Source organism: Oncorhynchus kisutch, linkage group LG12, assembly GCF_002021735.2.
Source record: "Oncorhynchus kisutch isolate 150728-3 linkage group LG12, Okis_V2, whole genome shotgun sequence".
NCBI classification, from domain to species: Eukaryota; Metazoa; Chordata; class Actinopteri; order Salmoniformes; family Salmonidae; genus Oncorhynchus; species Oncorhynchus kisutch.
In genome coordinates, this window is record NC_034185.2 from 30,654,896 (window position 1) to 30,672,857 (window position 17,962).

Here is a 17,962-nt window from a genome sequence, read left to right on the forward strand (position 1 = left end):
AATTAGATTGGCCTTCATTTTTCACATAAGTGGTTGCGCAGTGTCAAAATCAAATGAAAAGCTGGCTATTATCAAGCTGAAGCAGGGAGAGAGAGACAGAGTGGGGATTCAAGGCATAGGGAGTTGCTGTCCTTTCTGTGTCGGAGGGGCGGATGACCATAAGAGCCTCGTCGCAAGAGGCTGGACCAGACACCGGTTTTCTCTCGATAGAAAAGAGCGAGAGAAATGGAGGACTCCGTCTCAAATTCACAACTCTGGTCTGGCTGTTAAGGAGGAGGAGGAAGAGGAGGAAGGTGCGGTTGTCGTCGTCGTCTCAGCCTCATCTCAACCTCGTCTCAGCTCGTGGAGTTTCTGAGCAACGCTCTCCAGCTCCGACTCGATGGCCGCCAGACTCTCAATCTCTGGGTCCTACAGATATGGATAGAGGGAGACAGGGAAGAGAGATGGAGAGGAGATTGAGGGATGGATAGAGGGAGAAATGAAGAGGGCAGAGGAAGAAAGAGCGATGCGGTGAGGGAAGAGAGTGGGTGAAAATAATCAGGCAAAAACAAGGAGGGGGAATAATAGAATGGAAATAAAGAAATGGAGGGAGACAGAGAAATGGATAAGTAGAGGAAAATAAAGAATAACATGGGCAAACAGTGGAAGATAGAAACGAGACAGGCAGAAAAGAGGGAGGTGAGAGAGAAGTAGAGGTTAGAAGAGAGGCAGACGGAAGGAAAGGGTGATGATAAGAAAGGGAAAGGAGGGAGTGAAGGGAGGAGGTCATTACTCAATATTACCCAATGTTACCCTCTTCTGAGGGCACTTAAAGAACTCTACCCAGAGTGCCATGTGGTGTTCTCTAAGAGGCTATATCTGTGTGGACAACGTGTGTGTGCGCATGAGTGCATGCGCCAACCAAGGCATTTTTGTCAGTATCTGTGCCAAAACTGACCTGCATAGGCGTGTGTGTGTGCATATGTGTGTTCCCATATGAGAGCCCACAGGAGGCGAAAAGCCCTGTGGATGAACCATCCATCCAGCGTGGTCCGATTGCTGTAGTTGGTAGTAGAGGCTCCTGAGGTGGAATCAGCACACCTTTACTACTTTTAGACAAGTGAGGGACTCTAATTGGTGTTGCACTGCTGTATGCCATAGTCATATTCACTAAGAAGTAAACAGACAAAATGGGGAGGGACTACCTTAACCTGTCCAATAAGAAACATACGTTTAAAATGTTGGTTGCAAAAAGTTTTGCTACGATGTGCACTAATATTAATACAACCAAGTTAAATCTGCCAAGAAGATGTGAAAAAGCCTCAGGGGCCAACACATCACACAGCGTTCTACCAAGCGACTCCTCTACAGGATGAGTTTAATGAAGTGGACAATGACAGCCTAGCGTACCGCGACAAAAAGGACAGACAAATGTCAACTGTGTTGTTAGCCTATTCAAGTGATGCACTGTGATGTGTCATATGAAAGTGGACTACAGTAGACTGAAGAGAATGCAGCATTAGATGTGAGGTGGGTAGCGAACATACCCACTGGGCACAGACGTCAATTCAACGTCTATTACACATTGGTTCAACGTCCTTTCATTGAAATGACGTGGAAACCCACGTTGATTCAACCAGTGTGTGCACAGTGGGTAGGCTCTCAGAGCACCGAATGTTGTGTTTTTTTGTTTAGTTCAGGGTTTCTTCTCGATGCATTCTCAGTGTAGCCCAGCAGTTACACATCAGGGGCCTTATGTATAATGCGTCTAAGAGTAGGAGTGATGTTATAGAATTTTGTCTTTTAGAGCCCAATGATTAAGATTACATGGACTACATGGATCCTCGATCAGCACACCTACTCTTGACACGCTTGATACATATGGCTCCTGATTCAACTAATCCATGGCATGGTGATTAGTTGATTTGTTGACAAGTTGAATCAACAGTGCAGGGCAAGAACAAAAATGTGCACCTCTTGAGGTGGTTCCTGATAGGGGATTGAACGAGAATGCTAATATAGCCAGGTACCATTGCATTTAATTGGATTTGGGGATAGTTCATCCAATTTTAATAATTGGGGGAAATGTACCTCAGTCTTCCTGCTGGTGCTCCCTTCTTCCTCCTCTCCCTCTCTCCTCTCCTGCGGTTCCCTGCGTGCCATCATCTGGAGCTCCTTCACTTCGGGGCTCTTCCGTGCCTCTCCCACCTTCCTCTTCTCCTCCACTTCCTCTTCCACCACCTCCTTGGAGTGATGGGGCACTTCATGGTGACCTCCGACCTCCAGTGACTTCATTTCCTGCAACTTTTCTTCCTCTCCCGCCCTCTTCTTTGTTTGCAAACTCCGGGCTAGCTCACTCATTCTGCTCCAGTGATTAACACCGGCGACCTCGCGTTTCACCTCATCCTCCTCCTCCTCCTCCTCCTCCCACTCCTTCTTTGCCTCGGCACTGTCTTGCAGAGGCAACGCAGACCTCTTCTCCTCTACCTCCTCTTCATTTTCCTCTGCAGTTTTCTCCTCAGATTTCTCTTCTGCTGCATCCGTCACCTCACCAGACTCTGCCCCTGTGTGGATAAAAAAAAATAGAATATACACTATATATACAAAAGTATGTGGACACCCCTTCAAATGAGTGGATTTGACTATTTCAGCCATATTCGTTGCTGAAAGGTGTATACAATTGAGCACACGGACATGCAATCTCCATAGACAAACATTCGCAGTAGAATGGCCTCACTAAAGAGCTCAATGACTATCAACGTGGCACTGTCATAGGATGCCAAGTTTCCAACAAGTCAGTTCGTCAAATTTCTGCCCTGCTAGAGCTGCCCCAGTGAATTGTATTTGTTGTTATTGTGAAGTGGAAACGTCTAGGAGCAACAACGGCTCAGCCGCGAAGTGGTAGGCCACACAAGCTCACAGAACGGGACAGCCGAGTGCTAAAGCGAGTAAAACTTGTCTGTCCTCAGTTGCAACACTCACTACCAAGTTCCAAACTGCCTCTGGAAGCAATGTCAGCACAATAACTGTTCGTTGGGAGCTTCATGAAATGGGTTTCCATGACTGAGCAGCCGAACACAAGCCTAAGATCACCATGCGCAAAGCCAAGTGTCGACTGGAGCTCGCCACCATTGGACTCTGGAGCAGTGGAAACACGTTCTCTGGAGTGATGAATCACACTTCACCATCTGGCAGTCCGACGGACAAATCTGGGTTTGGCAGATGCCAGGAGAACGTTGCCTGCCCGAATACATAGTGTCAACTATAAAGTTTGGTGGAGGAGGAAGAATGGTCTGGGGCTGTTTTTCATGGTTCAGTCCCCTTAGTTCCAGTGAAGGGAAATCTTAACCGCTACAGCATAAAATGACATTCTAGACGATTCTGTGCTTTCCTGTTTCACAATGACAATGCCCCATGCACAAAGTGAGGTCCATGCAGAAATGATATGTTGATATCGGTGTGGATGAAGTTAACTGGCCTGCACAGAGCCCTGTCCTCAAACCCATCGAAAACCTTTTGGATGAATTGGAACGCTGATTGCGAGCCAGGCCTAATACGCCAACATCAGCACGTGACCTCACTAATGCTCTTGTGGCTGAATAGAAGCAGGTCCTTACAGCAATGTTCCAACATCTAGTGAGCAGCCTTCCCAAAAGAGTGGAGGCTGTTATAGCAGCATGGGGGGGACCAACTCCATGTTAATGCCCATGATTTTGGAATGAGATGTTCGATGAGCAGATGTCCACATACTTTTGGCCATGTAGTGTATCTTTATTCATCCATTTGCGTGGACATTTTTCATTGTTTCTTGACAGAGTATCCAACCAGACATACCACTCCCTCACTCACTCATACATACGCACAACAGACGGGGAGCAGCACAGGGTCAGCTCAAAGCATCACCCCTAGAGCAGAAAGTGACAGCTGTGATATCGGTTGCCTGCTCACTCACATCAGATTCACCTTATCAGACCTAGGATTCAAACTATTTTGTTATTAGCCTGCTATATCTATTCTTGAGGCTACCACCGCTCTCCAAAGAAATGAACATCCTCTCTTTCTCTCTCTCCTCCCTTCTCTCACTCTCTAAACAGTATTATCCACCCTCAACAGGATTCCACTCTTCTTAATGAAATCTTCTGCTGCCAGTTGGCTGAGCAGATCTCTGCCTTTTACATTTCCCTCATGCTCCACCTTTCTAAATTATGGACACGTGGTCAAGGGCGTCATACACCCCAAAATCTGAGGGGGCACAAACTACGGGAGTGGTCCGTCAGGAAGTTTGAGCATTTTTCAAACACCTGAAACAGCTTTTTTCCTGCAATCTAGAGCCATAATCATTATGCTTAATTCTATGTCATAAATACATTTCAAGGGTGCGCGCTGTGTTAAGAAGCAGTGCGGCTTGGTTGGGTTGTGTATCGGAGGATGCATGACTTTCAACCTTCGTCTCTCCCGAGCCCGTACGGGAGTTGTAGCGATGAGACAAGATAGTAGCGACTAAAACAATTGGATACCACAAAATTGGGGAGAAAAAGGGGTAAAATTCTAAAAAATTAAATTTAAAAAATACATTTAATTATATCCAAGCATACTTCTTGAGTTGTCTGTATCCTCCAGTTTTAAAGAAAATAAATATGATTTTCTGCATCTCTGCCTCAATCCGGGTAAAAGATTGAAAGGAATGTGAATCTTATTCAGTACATTAGTAATTGCTTGCTTTTCTAAAATCTACCAAGCTAGCTACTCTAACTTGATTGCCTGAAATGGTTTATTGGTAGCTAGTTATGAGTTTGGGAGATGAGGAACCTATCTGTGCTAGCTAAAGCAAACTTCATAAAGTGGCTAAGTGTCTAGTAGTATTACAGAGAAACAACAACAAAAATGTTAAAAAAAGAATATATATATATATATTTAGTTTTTTAAACATGACACATCTGAAGGGGTCTGTGCTTTCTGGGATCCTTGGGGGACGTCCCTACCTCCTATTAAAATGGTTAAGGTTTATGGTTATGGTTAGGGTAGGGTTTAGGGGGCACGTGCCCCTGTGTCCCCTATGGGCATGACACCTCTGCATTTGGTTACAGCCCTTAGGGAGCCTCCTTCCCTGCATACAACCTATGGAGGTAAAGAGATCATATTGTACCGTCCCTTGGAGTGACCTTTGTCCAAATGTTCCCTTATGCTCAGTTGAATAGTCACTGGGACTTGCTGGTCATGCTAGAACCTTGTCCTAGCCTCAACCTTAGAAATAGCCAGTTGGCGGTTGAAGGACTGAGAATATCTCTCTGTCCTAAAAATCTAGAAATAAAGTATACAAAAACAACATATGGCCTAGTTCACATGCTTGCTCATCGCTTATGATTACATTTATTTATTTATTTCCCCAGCCTAAATCTAGCGTTTAGATTTGAATTCCAGGGGCGTGCAGTCAATCCGTAGCCATGGGATGTATTCCAAATGGCACCCATTCCCTTTATAGTGCACTACTTTTGACCAGAGCCCTATAGAGCCTGGTCAAAAGTAGTGCACTATATAGGGAATAGGGAACATGGTGTCATTTGGGAAGCAACCCTGCTGTCCAAGTGCTCTGTCTTGTTGGTAATGTTCCAGTATCCATTATCTAATCAAACCGAGCCGCTGTGCGGGCAGCACTCAAACTCATCAGATAGATGGAGCCGCTCCTATCCATCATCTGCTCCCGCAGTGCATGGTCACAGTCTCACCACCAGTCTACACCTCTTTTTCTCTTCCCTCCCTCCCTGCATTCTTTCTCTCACTGCAGTGCGTCTCTCTTTCTATTCTCTTATATTTGATTTCTCGCTGTGTTTGTGTGTGTGTCTCTCGTACACACACACACACACACACACTAACAATGCCTCCCTCCTGATCCTGCTCTCTCTGCCTGACTAACCTCAGTACCCCAGAGAACAGTGTTTATCTAATGGATTGATTTGGCACTTAGCTAGAGCGGTCCACTATTTAATCTTTATGACACCTCATCATCATAGTTAATCCTCCTCCGGGTGTAGTGTACTAGTGAAGTGTAGTCGAGAGGGAAGCTAACTGCAGCCACTTTCATGCTCACTTCAAAGCTTGCAAGTGCACTTACAAGATTATGGTACCTGCTCGCAGCCTGCATAGCTACCAGATACCAATGAAGGTAGCTAGTGAGAAGCGGGTAGACTAGAGATGTCTGGGTTTTTACAAGTGTCTTTGCCCCCCTCTTCTTTTCTTGGGTTCAACTGTGAACAATAGCCATGTAGAACATTCAATAGATATGTCTAATTGGCCAATCATATGGTTCATTACGGCGCGAGTACTCAATTCGCTTCGGGCTGAAGTTTCCTCTAGGTACAGATCAACTCACACCACCCCAACTGCCAATCTTAACATTTACCTACAGTGGGTTAACATGCTAAACTGACCCAAGATCAGCTTTTAGGCTCAACTTTACCCTACTCCACTGTGGTGTAGTCAAGAGATGTCCATTTACTTCGACATGTGAAGGCCTGAAGACCAGTGTCTGTAATGTCACCGTCAATGTACTCTGGGCAGAAGTTCTTACCTTTCTTATCCAGAGTCACGTTTCCTCCCTCCGTTTTAGCCTCCTCGCTGTCTTCTCTTGAGCTTGCACGCTTCTCCTCATCCTCCTCCTTTTCCTTCTCATCCCCTTCTTCTTCTTCTTCTTTCTTTTCAATCACATCCACATCCTTTCCCTCCTCTTTCCCCTCCTTGTTCATGGCATCTGAGATACGGTTGTCAGGGGTCTCGTCCATTTCTCGCTTCTTCTCTTCGCCTTTTCTGATGATCTCGTTCCTCTCACGGGATGACTCTCCGTCCCTCTCCGCACTGTTCTCCGCCTCTCCTTCACCCTCCCCTTCTCCCTCTCCTCCGGTCCCCCTCTTCTGGGACAGGATAGACCTCTCGCCGGGTCCCCCCAGAGCGGCCAACATCGATCGATCTATGAAGGAGATGAAACATAGAGAGATACCATTTGTCAAGGCAGCAAAAAGACATTAAATGAAGTTGTAAATCAAATCAACGTTTATTGGTTGAAAACACAGTTTAGCAGATGTTATAAGGGTGCAGTGAAATGCTTTAGTTGCTAGCTCCTTAAAATTGCAGTAGAATGTCAAACATTAGTAATAGTAAAAATAACTCAAGAAAAAAACTATAAATATCAGAAAGATCCAAACTACAAGCCAAATAACAGTATAATTATTTTTCTAGCCACTGTGCTTCTACATCTGCATTGCTTGCTCTTTGGGGTTTTAGGCTGGGTTTCTGTATAAGCACTTTGTAACATCTGCTGATGTAAAAACTATTTGAATGATTGATAGCTACTTTTGAAGCACATGCTGTGTTCTAGAAACTAATATTTAACCCTGTAAAGACATTTGTTAATTTTAAAAAGCTCAAATGTTGATACAAAAACCTTTGTCCTTTGTGTTATATTATACTGTGTGCTACAACGCGCCTCGTATTGAATCCCGGCCCTAGTGTTAAGAGTGTGAATAGCCACTGTCAAGGATAAGGAATTAAAAGCAGAGCACAGGGACCTCCCTGCCTGCCTTTCAATTATGAAACTGTGAGCAATGATCCATTGCACTGCCCAAACATCCATCCAACAGATGGACTACATTTAAATGGGAAAATAGATTGACTACGCTTCCCAGCAGAAAGTGCAGTTAGCAAGGCGCCACAAGGGTGTGAAGTGAACCGTTCTGAACGTTGCATATAGACATTTTATGAATAGAGCGGACACAATTCCCTATTCTACCTAACCGACAATCACATCTGTTCTATACACTATATTTCGATCTGAATAGTCATGATTAATCTCAAATGTGAAAAGGAGAGGAAGGTGGCCACATCCTCTGATGTCACAGAATGTGCAGATATTTTCTCTTTCATAGTTTAGATATGACATATTTAGAAATATGTCATAGCAGCAACAAAGACGCAAAGGTCGAGGGTCACGTGTGGCAAATGGCTTCAGACACAGCCCTATGTCCCAAATGGAACCCTATTTCATATGTAGTACGAAATAGGGTGCTTTTCATATCTAGTACGAAATATGCATTTTTGACTATGGGATAGGGTGCCATTTGGCACTCACCTTTGCCTTTCCATCCCGACGTACGATCAGACAGTCTACACAAGTGGCCGGCTTTAAAGCAGCAGCCAATCAAAATGTAAATGTGCACTTTGACTGATGGCCAAGAGGCGAATCCCCTGTGTACTTACTTATCCTGACATCAGCAGAACTAAAACTGACGGTAAATATACTATGGGAGCTGACGAAATTAAATTGGAAATGCAAATTGAATAATGAGTAAACCTTGTCACTTACCTTAATGCAACCTATGGCAACGAGCCATAAATAAGTCTGTCTAGGATCTAGGATCAGTTTTCCCTTTTAGGTCATAATGATTAAGATTGTATGGACATGGGGGACCTGATCCTAGTTCAGAGCTTTGTAAATATGGGTTCAGATCATTTCAAGTCACATAAGCTTACTTACCATGTGGTGCACAAGGCCTACAGAATCAAACAGAACACAGTATATTGTATCTCTATGATAAGACCTCCACAAGGATGTGCTAGAATACCAAATTAGGCAGAGTCAAATAACTTTCTTTTCTCACGTGAAGAAAAACAAAACAAAAATCAGCATGATGATTAATCATATCCTCACTTTTGCATTGACAGGTAATCTCTCGTAGACAGATGTAGTAGTTCTGGGTTGCCGAGCTTAATTGTTAGGCAGTGTTCGTGCTTAAATATGCCTGTAGAATAACAAACCTCTCATGGCCATGTTGGATGTACCATCTGGAAAATTTGATGGATGAAATCTTATCACAAACATGTTACCTAGTAACTGCTAAAGTTAAACAATTTGACTAAAGTTAGCCAACGTTTGTGAACCTTGTCATGCTGAACAATCCTTTTTAATTCTATGGGGTTTAGAGAAGAGAGAGAGAGAGAGACAGAGACTCCCTGTCCCAATTCTGTCAATCAGAACCTTTGGAGCCTGTGTGTGTACCAGCAGGTCTCTTCTCCCAGATGCCATCCACTCCACACAGCACTGTGGTCAGACCTGCTTAGCTGACACAATGTCCCAGAACATTGCATTGCAAAAACGAAGGGATTTATTGATTTCATAGTGTGCCTTTTGGCTTGTCCAGAATTGAACTGCATATTTTTCTTTAAACAGGGTCTGTATGTCACACACACACACACACACACACACACACACACACACACACACACACACACACACACACACACACACACACAGGGCTGGCCCTGAGCATAAGGGACATAAGAGACTGCTAGACTGCTAAGATGTGGCCATGGGGCCCCTGATCCCTAATTTTTGTTTTAGGAACTCAGTCCGGGGTCTCAACATACTGTTGAGAGTTAGAATAGTAGAATACACAAGGTGCAATTTGTGCATCAGCAGTTTCTCTTATGTCAGTCACTGACAGTCACTCAATTATCCCTCGTCAGCTAACATTCTTTTTATTGCTAAATTAGCTATCTAAACTTATAGTAATCATGGTGGAATTACCGACTGGGCATGCAGGGCACGTGCCCAGGGGACCTGACCTCCAGGGGACCCACATTGATTTTGTTAGTCACTCGCACTCATATCATATTAAGTCATGAAATTTGCTTCAAAACTGCTAAAAAAATCTCTCCACCCTATGGCAAAATCTGTAGAATTGCAGGAAATTAACCCTAAACCTTACATTTTTTCACTTCTCAGTCAAGAGGGGGGCCACTATTTTCTGTGAGGTGGGGGGGGGCAGCTAAATTCCACTTTATAGATCCCCCAAAAGGTTAGGGCCAGCTCTGTACATAGAGACTGTCACAATATCACAACTTGACTGTAAAATGGCAAACTTGACAGGGATTTGGATTTTCAATCATCATGAGGCAATGCTGTCATATGGCAATTTTACTGAGAATGTGTGCTAGTGGGACTCACCTGCAGCCTCATCTATACCCTGAGGACCCTGTGGTTTCTTAGTCACATGATCTGCCGTGATGTCAACATGCTGCTGAGCTCTCTCATTGGCTCCTGTCATTTGGAGGGGAGATGAGTGGAGTTGTGACTGCAAATATTTAGACTAATTTATTTTGTCATATACTTACAATTCATCCCCTAAAATACACTTATGATTGCTTATTGTAAAGTGTCTTTGGGTTTTAGAAATAGCTATATTATGATTATTATTGTGTCTGTTTCCATGATTGACAAACTAAAGTCAAAACAATCAAGATAATTATATTTCAAACACGAAAAACTATTTACTTCATGCTGAAAACCATTTATGTGAAAGGGAACAAGAAACCCAATCAAATCTAAGATGAACACAACAAAGTGAAATTCTGATTACGTCACAACAGTTGTGTGACATCACTCAAAGATGTCACTTCCTGAACGGGTTGCCTTGTATCACCCGCCACAGTGAAAAGTCAGTCAATACCTCACCTTCAACGGCAATGTCCTGCAGCTCCTTGAGGAAGTTGCGGTGGCGGAGGATTGACACAAGCCTTTCATCTGCAAAGGAAACCATTTTTTTAAAAACCTTTTATTTATCCTAAAAATCTCAATGAGGACAGAAAACCTATTTTACTAGGGAGACCTGACCATTCAGCAACGCATAAATACTTTAATTGTCCAAGCAAGCCAGCAATGTCCCTGGGCAAATGTACAGGTATATTTCTCCCCTTTGGTTGTTCGTGACAACTCAGCACATTTGCTCCCGTCTCTAAAAATTAATTACCCTGAAATGTACTGCCTCCAAAGCAGAATTCCAAATTAATCATTTTGGCCCAAAGAGTGGTTTCCAGTGAAGCATCACAGAGCTTTTCCTTTTCTGCTGACCCAGAAAGAGTGTACAGAATGAGGCAGGCATTCAAGAGAACTACTGCTTACTCTGTCTTTCTTCAGGGTCACTCTTTCGTTGGTTCTTTGTTTCTCTCCCTGCGTCTCGCTCTTGGTCTTCCCCTTCCTCCCTGTCTAAAATACATCTCTTTATGGTAAACACATTTCTCTTGCTGTTTCTCTTCTCGGTCTGATCTTACTACTAAGTAATCCTTTCTCCCTTGTATTTCCCTCCTGCCCGTCTATACTGTATGTCTCCCTCTTTGTTCGCTTTTTTCGTGCCCCTTATTTTTATTTTCCCTCTCCTCTGTACATATTACCTCAATTACCTCGACTAACCGGTGCCCCTGCACATTGACTCTGTCCCGGTACCCCCTGTATATAGCCCCACTATTGTTATTTTACTGCTGCTCTTTATTTATTTCTTACATTTATTTCATACTTGTTTTGTAGGTATTTTCTTAAAACTGCATTGTTGATTAAGGGCTTGTTAGTAAGCATTTCACTGTAAGGTGAAACCTGTTGTAAACCTGTTGTATTCGGAGTATGTGAAAATACAATTTGATTTAATTTGCCTCACTCACACATATATACACACATATATATATATATATATATATATATCCTCTCAGTCTATTTTTCCTATTGAGGGGTTTCATTTCCCAACCGCAACCCCATCCTGGTAACAATAGCCAGTAATGAGTAATGCCCTGAAAGATTTTTCTCAACAAGGACAGCGTCAAGGTAACAATGACTGTAATTGAATAGCCCCGGCCCTGACTGCTCTGCCGAGTGCACTTATGGAGAGCTCAGACCTGTGTCGCAAATGGCACTCTATTCCTTATATCGTGCCTTACTTTTGACCAAAGCCCTATGGGCCCTGGTCAAAAGTAGTGCAATGCATAGTGCAATATGTAGGGATTAGGTGCCATCCAGTCATGTGCATTCATGGTGAAAATGAAAATGTAAGCAAATATTAACTTGCATTAGGTCTTAATTGGTGACAGTGACTCCTTTGAGATAACAGAAAAGGTATGTCTCTAGACACTGATCTAAGGTGATTTTTGCATTTTTCTCTGTTAATCGAGTTGTGGTGATTAAGTTAGGGAGTTTGAGCTGATCCTAGATCTGTACCTAAAAGCGTATATCTGGAGCAGAGGTCCCTGGGAGTGGTTTACCTGTCCTTAGTATGTTCAGGCACTCCTGACTGACAGCCAAACGGTGTGGCCTCGAGAGCACATCAGCGAGAACCTCCACGATGCATTTCATCACCTGGGGGGGGGCAGAGCGGACACACGGTCAACGGATAAACATGGCATCAGTGTTTTCCCCTTCCCCGTATAGGCAGACCAGCACCATCCGCCTACAAAAATGATCTTCTATTTAATGGATTCTATTAACAATGTTGGCTTTGAACCTTGTCGCACCACCTGTAAAATAAACTAGGGGAAAGACTGGATGCCACAGCAGCAATGGGGAGACAACCAGACCTCCCGTCATGGTGTTAGCCTCCAGACGTCAAATGTGCTCATTAAAGTATTGCCAGGGAGAGAAGGCTGCAGTCTGGTAGACCAAAGAATGTCTCAGGTCTATAGCTGGACTTTGCAGTGTGCTGTAGCTTCAGAGTAGTCCCAAATATTACAGTTGCAAAGTAAACAAAATAAAGAGACATGGATTATGCATTATTCTGTTTCGATTGCTCACTGTCGTGGCAATAGCAGTGTCGTTGTGTTATTGTACATTTACACTACATAAATAACATATGTAAGTACAATATGTAAATTATATGTAAATAGATTATCGTACATGAAGACAGTACCCTGATATTCTTGTGCGTAGAACATTATCATTGTGTTGCATGAGAGACTGTAGCTTCACAAATTTTTGTGTTTGGTGATGCGTGAAAAAGGATATCTGTACAAATCCCATTCAAGGTATGGAACTGATTTTCACATTTTTCATACATCATGTTCAAATCATCTATAAGTGGCTTCACTAAGCTTCACAATATATATATTTTTTATACTTTTGTATTATTTGGACATGATGCACGAAGAATGAAAGTTGAAAGTTACCCGAATTCTGGTAGTTTACTTGTAAACTTTGAAAGTTTCGAGAAATATACCCTCCCTTTGCAACCCTAGTCCTGAAACGTATCAAGCAAAGTGTTTTTGATACAAACTGGGCTGGACTGAGACCAGAAATCGGCTCTGCCATTTCTAACCCACCGGACCATTTTATTCCTTGAGGCCCCATTACTAGGAAGATAATGATCATTTTGATCAGAAAAAAAAGGTTAGACAGGCCCACTGGGTAAAAAAAATGACCAGCCCATCTGGCATTTGCCCCAAAAAATGCCAGATGGCTGCCAGTCTGGCCCTGATTATAAACACCATACACAAAATGTAACATAAAGCTGACAATATCATTAAGCTATTCGTTGAAAATGCTTCTTACCTCGACATCCTCTTTCTCAAGGTAAGTTGGAGTCACGGGCAATGAGAGAACTACGTGGGGAAAGAAAAATATGATTAACGAAAACGTCATGTCTCGCATAGTTATTAGGTTTAGCTCTACCAATCAATAGGTACATTGTCGTCTTTAGTTTAGGATACGTTATTCCTAAACATTTTCAGCTAAATATATGGTCAATTATATAGCCTACAGTTGGGACGAGGGCAAACATATTTCCCATGAAAAATAGCGACTTCTTATTAACTGAGAATGCACTTCTGTCGCCAAGCGTATAGGCCTATATGGACAGATCGCCGGGAGCGCTTGCCGCTGTCCTTGGTGCTAGACCAAATGACAACAGACATTCCCGCAGCTACACAACCCCTCTAACTTTAGTGGAATCACCGCTATAACTTGAAGAAATATTAGTCAATCCCAACATAATACAATTTCTCTTACCGCGATTAACCAATATTGTCAAAATGAAGTATCCTCTCGCGATCATCGTTGCAATAAAACGGGCAGGAATAGCAAACGTCAAAAGCTTAGAATGTTAGTTCCCCTTCGATTGTGTGTGGAAAGAGTCGATAAATGATGGGCTCGTTCTATGTGCAACTTGACCGCCCTGGTTATTTCTGGCGAGCTGCGTTTTTCAGTATCTGTGGTCTGTCTCGCTCAAACCTTAATGTACGAACAACTTGCTGCAACTGCACCTGCGTTTTTATATGGAGCTTGCTGAGGAGGAAATGACATCACAGCTAGGAAAATAACTGTTTAGCCTACACCTTTCAACCAACACACCTTTGTTGATATTTAAGGCGAAAAGAGGTGGGGAGCAGTTCAAGACTGGGTGCTATCGGGGGTTCCGGAATATTTTTGTGTGTGAAAGCAGCTGTTAATTGGTTCATTCTGATTACTCCTAAAGTTTAGGCATTTGACCAGGGTGGAAGTAAAATTAAGTAAAATCACAAGTCAGGTCTATTCAGAATGCTTTGAACGTTGAATGGAAGCTTGTGCAACAGGGAGTTGCAATTGAATGCAAGCTCCACACCAAAACATGTAATTACTAAAAATTGTATAGCCTGTCAATTTACAGTATGGGTAACAGGGTTAACATGTTATGCTCGACTTGGTCAGTTTTCCACTACAAAGCACCAGAAAATGGCCCAAAAGAGTAGAACCAGTCACCTGCTTTTACACCATGATTTGACTATTAGATGTTAAATATTTCTTTAGAAAAAAAAATATTTTAAAAGGAATAGCTTCACCACATTAAAACAATAGTTCAGTTCAAGTAACAGGGTTAACCTTAAAGGGATAGTTCGGGATTTTGGAAACGAAAGCCCTTTATCTACTTCCCCGGAGTCACATGAACACATGGCTAACGTTTGTATGTCTCTGCATCCAGCATGAAGGAAGTTAGAGGTAGTTTCGCAAGCCAATGGTACTGTAACTAGCGTTAATGCAATGGCTGGAAGTCTTTGGTGTCTGCTAGCATGCTAGCAGCTACCATAGACTTACAATCATTGTGCCTACGCCAGTTAGCAAATTTCTTAAAACTGCACGCGGAGTTCATCTGACTCTGTGGAAGTAGATAAAGGGCTTCATTGCCAAAATCCGGAAGTATCCCTTTAAAATGAGGGACAGACATAAATGAATCACTAATCACATGAAATAAATAATAAAACCTCAAAAAGGATTTTGTCCAAGCAACAAAATAATTTGAGATTTACAATGATGGTGAACTTGTAGAAATGTTTGGATAGAGTGAGTTAAAATATTCCTAGAAGTGACACAGGGTTGACTGACGGAGGATGTCAAAATGTAGAATTTTTAGTAAGCATGTTAGAGGTGGAACTACTTAGAGATGTCGAATTTACAAGCGGCTCCTTGCATTATGCCTAAAGCGGCTCCTTGCATTATGCCTAAAGCGGCTCCTTGCATTATGCCTAAAGCGGCTCCTTGCATTATGCCTAAAGAAGATATTGCCATTGGCTGCACTGGGTCGCATTAAGAGACATTTCTTCATGTTTAGACACTTGAATGTGAGATGTAATCTTCACATCGATTATGCTGATCGAAATCCTTATTATTTCGGGTAATGATTTTAAACGTGAACGTAATTATTTCTATATAGCATACACATTCTCTTTCTGAACTTCTAACGTGAGTGGGACAGTGTGGCTTATTCATGACAATAATCATGCACAACCGATTTGACAGCTCCAACGCAGTTACACCTCCAGACACCGCCAAAACATCAGCTATGGGGGTGTCGGCTTTGCCAGGTTAAAGTTTGATCTGATTGAATGTAGGCCTAATGCTTCTTAATGAGAAAGTAATAAAAAAAAAAACTGCATTCAAATGTTCAAACATGCAGGAAGATCAGGAGCATGTAGCCTTTCAAAACCCATGTTGATATTGATCATTTATTTATAGTTTTTTAAAGTAATGAGCTTTTTGTCCTCCCAAAAATGTTCCATCCACTGGTATTTCTTCAACATATTAAACTTCCCATTGTTACACCTGAGACATGCTACAAAGCAAGTGTGTCTTTAGAAACCTTACAATGTGCTCTGAAATATGACTAGCCTAGTTATTATTGATTTATGATTACTGAAAAACATCAATATAATTTCAATAGCACATCCAGCAATCACCAGCAGAGGGAGTTTCTTTTAAAACACTTTTCCCATTCACTGTGCTGGTTCGTGGTGCTTATAAAACACTTTTCCCATTCACTGTGCTGGTTCGTGGTGCTTTTAAAACACTTTTCCCATTCACTGTGCTGGTTCGTGGTGCTTTTAAAACACTTTTCCCATTCACTGTCCTGGTTCGTGGTGCTTTTAAAACACTTTTCCCATTCACTGTCCTGGTTCGTGGTGCTTTTAAAACACTTTTCCCATTCACTGTGCTGGTTCGTGGTGCTTTTAAAACACTTTTCCCATTCACTGTGCTTGTTCGTGGTGCTTTTAAAACACTTTTCACATTCACTGTGCTTGTTCGTGGTGCTTTTAAAACACTTTTCACATTCACTGTGCTTGTTCGTGGTGCTTTTAAAACACTTTTCCCATTCACTGTGCTGGTTCGTGGTGCTTTTAAAACACTTTTCACATTCACTGTCCTGGTTCTTTTAAAACACTTTTCACATTCACTGTCCTGGTTCGTGGTGCTTTTAAAACACTTTTCACATTCCCTGTGCTGGTTCGTGGTGCTTTTAAAACACTTTTCACATTCCCTGTGCTGGTTCGTGGTGCTGTTAAAACACTTTTCACATTCCCTGTGCTGGTTCGTGGTGCTGTTAAAACACTTTTCACATTCACTGTGCTGGTTCGTGGTGCTGTTAAAACACTTTTCACATTCACTGTGCTGGTTCGTGGTGCTGTTAAAACACTTTTCACATTCCCTGTGCTGGTTCGTGGTGCTGTTAAAACACTTTTCACATTCACTGTGCTGGTTTGTGGTGCTGTTAAAACACTTTTCACATTCACTGTGCTTGTTCGTGGTGCTGTTAAAACACTTTTCCCATTCACTGTGCTGGTTCATGGTGCTGTTAAAACACTTTTCCCATTCACTGTGCTGGTTCGTGGTGCTGTTAAAACACTTTTCCCATTCACTGTGCTGGTTCGTGGTGCTTTTAAAACACTTTTCCCATTCACTGTGCTTGTTCGTGGTGCTTTTAAAACACTTTTCCCATTCACTGTGCTGGTTCGTGGTGCTTTTAAAACACTTTTCCCATTCACTGTGCTGGTTCGTGGTGCTTTTAAAACACTTTTCCCATTCACTGTGCTGGTTCGTGGTGCTGTTAAAACACTTTTCCCATTCACTGTGCTGGTTCGTGGTGCTGTTAAAACACTTTTCCCATTCACTGTGCTGGTTCGTGGTGCTTTTAAAACACTTTTCCCATTCACTGTGCTGGTTCGTGGTGCTTTTAAAACACTTTTCCCATTCACTGTGCTGGTTCGTGGTGCTTTTAAAACACTTTTCCCATTCACTGTGCTGGTTCGTGGTGCTGTTAAAATGGCTAATAAAGAAACAGAGACCCCACTCTGGACATTTAATGTCACTGTGAAGTCAATTGTGTAAAACAACATCTAAAATTACATTATTTTTAAATAATTTTTCAGTATCCATATTGTAGGTAAGTATCAAAATCTAAACAATAATCATATTTTGGAGAACATGGTAAAGTTTGAAATTACAGCAAGTCTTGCTTAGATCTACAGACTATGGGTTGTAGTGTCTTATAGGAGATCTGGATAGTAAAGCCAAAATGTCACAAATATCCCAATTTCGATGACCAAAGTTAATCAATGATAATCTTAATAATTTAACATTTAAAATGTAGTATATATATGCCTCCTTCAAAGTACCTTTCCTTGGATTTCATTTCAGGAAGATCAAAAACGTCATGATTAGTTTCGCAACCAAATTCACATCAAATGTCCCATTTACAATGACACCACACATTTTAGCCACTCTTGGGGCTAGATTCAATCCGAACCAAGGAAGATCAGCGCTATAACGGATTGAGCCGACATATGCAGCATTTACTGTGAATGCAGTGTCCGCGTATGAGGCATGGATCTTCTGCGGTCCGCATTGAACATAGGCCTCAATTAGATTTGT

The 17,962-nt window shown here is 42.3% G+C and overlaps 1 protein-coding gene across 2 annotated transcripts in view; it reads right to left on the reverse strand.

Annotated features, from left to right (window-relative positions):
* chga (chromogranin A) overlaps window positions 1–14,056 on the reverse strand; it is a 14,499-nt gene extending 443 nt beyond the window's left edge. The window contains exons 1-8 of one of the 2 annotated variants that reach the window (XM_020495979.2): window positions 13,793–14,054; window positions 13,337–13,386; window positions 12,058–12,151; window positions 10,484–10,552; window positions 9,977–10,069; window positions 6,548–6,943; window positions 2,071–2,543; window positions 1–408 (exon numbers count right to left, since the gene is read on the reverse strand). The exon at window positions 1–408 is cut by the window's left edge and continues 443 nt beyond it. In XM_020495979.2, the coding sequence (XP_020351568.1) occupies window positions 325–408; window positions 2,071–2,543; window positions 6,548–6,943; window positions 9,977–10,069; window positions 10,484–10,552; window positions 12,058–12,151; window positions 13,337–13,386; window positions 13,793–13,838 (1,305 nt within the window). In that variant the 5' untranslated portion in view covers window positions 13,839–14,054 and the 3' untranslated portion in view covers window positions 1–324. Of the gene's footprint in view, window positions 409–2,070; window positions 2,544–6,547; window positions 6,944–9,976; window positions 10,070–10,483; window positions 10,553–12,057; window positions 12,152–13,336; window positions 13,387–13,792 lie in introns of both variants that reach the window. The other variant, XM_020495980.2, reaches the window with a different exon arrangement.
* Between the last annotated feature and the right edge of the window lie 3,906 nt (window positions 14,057–17,962).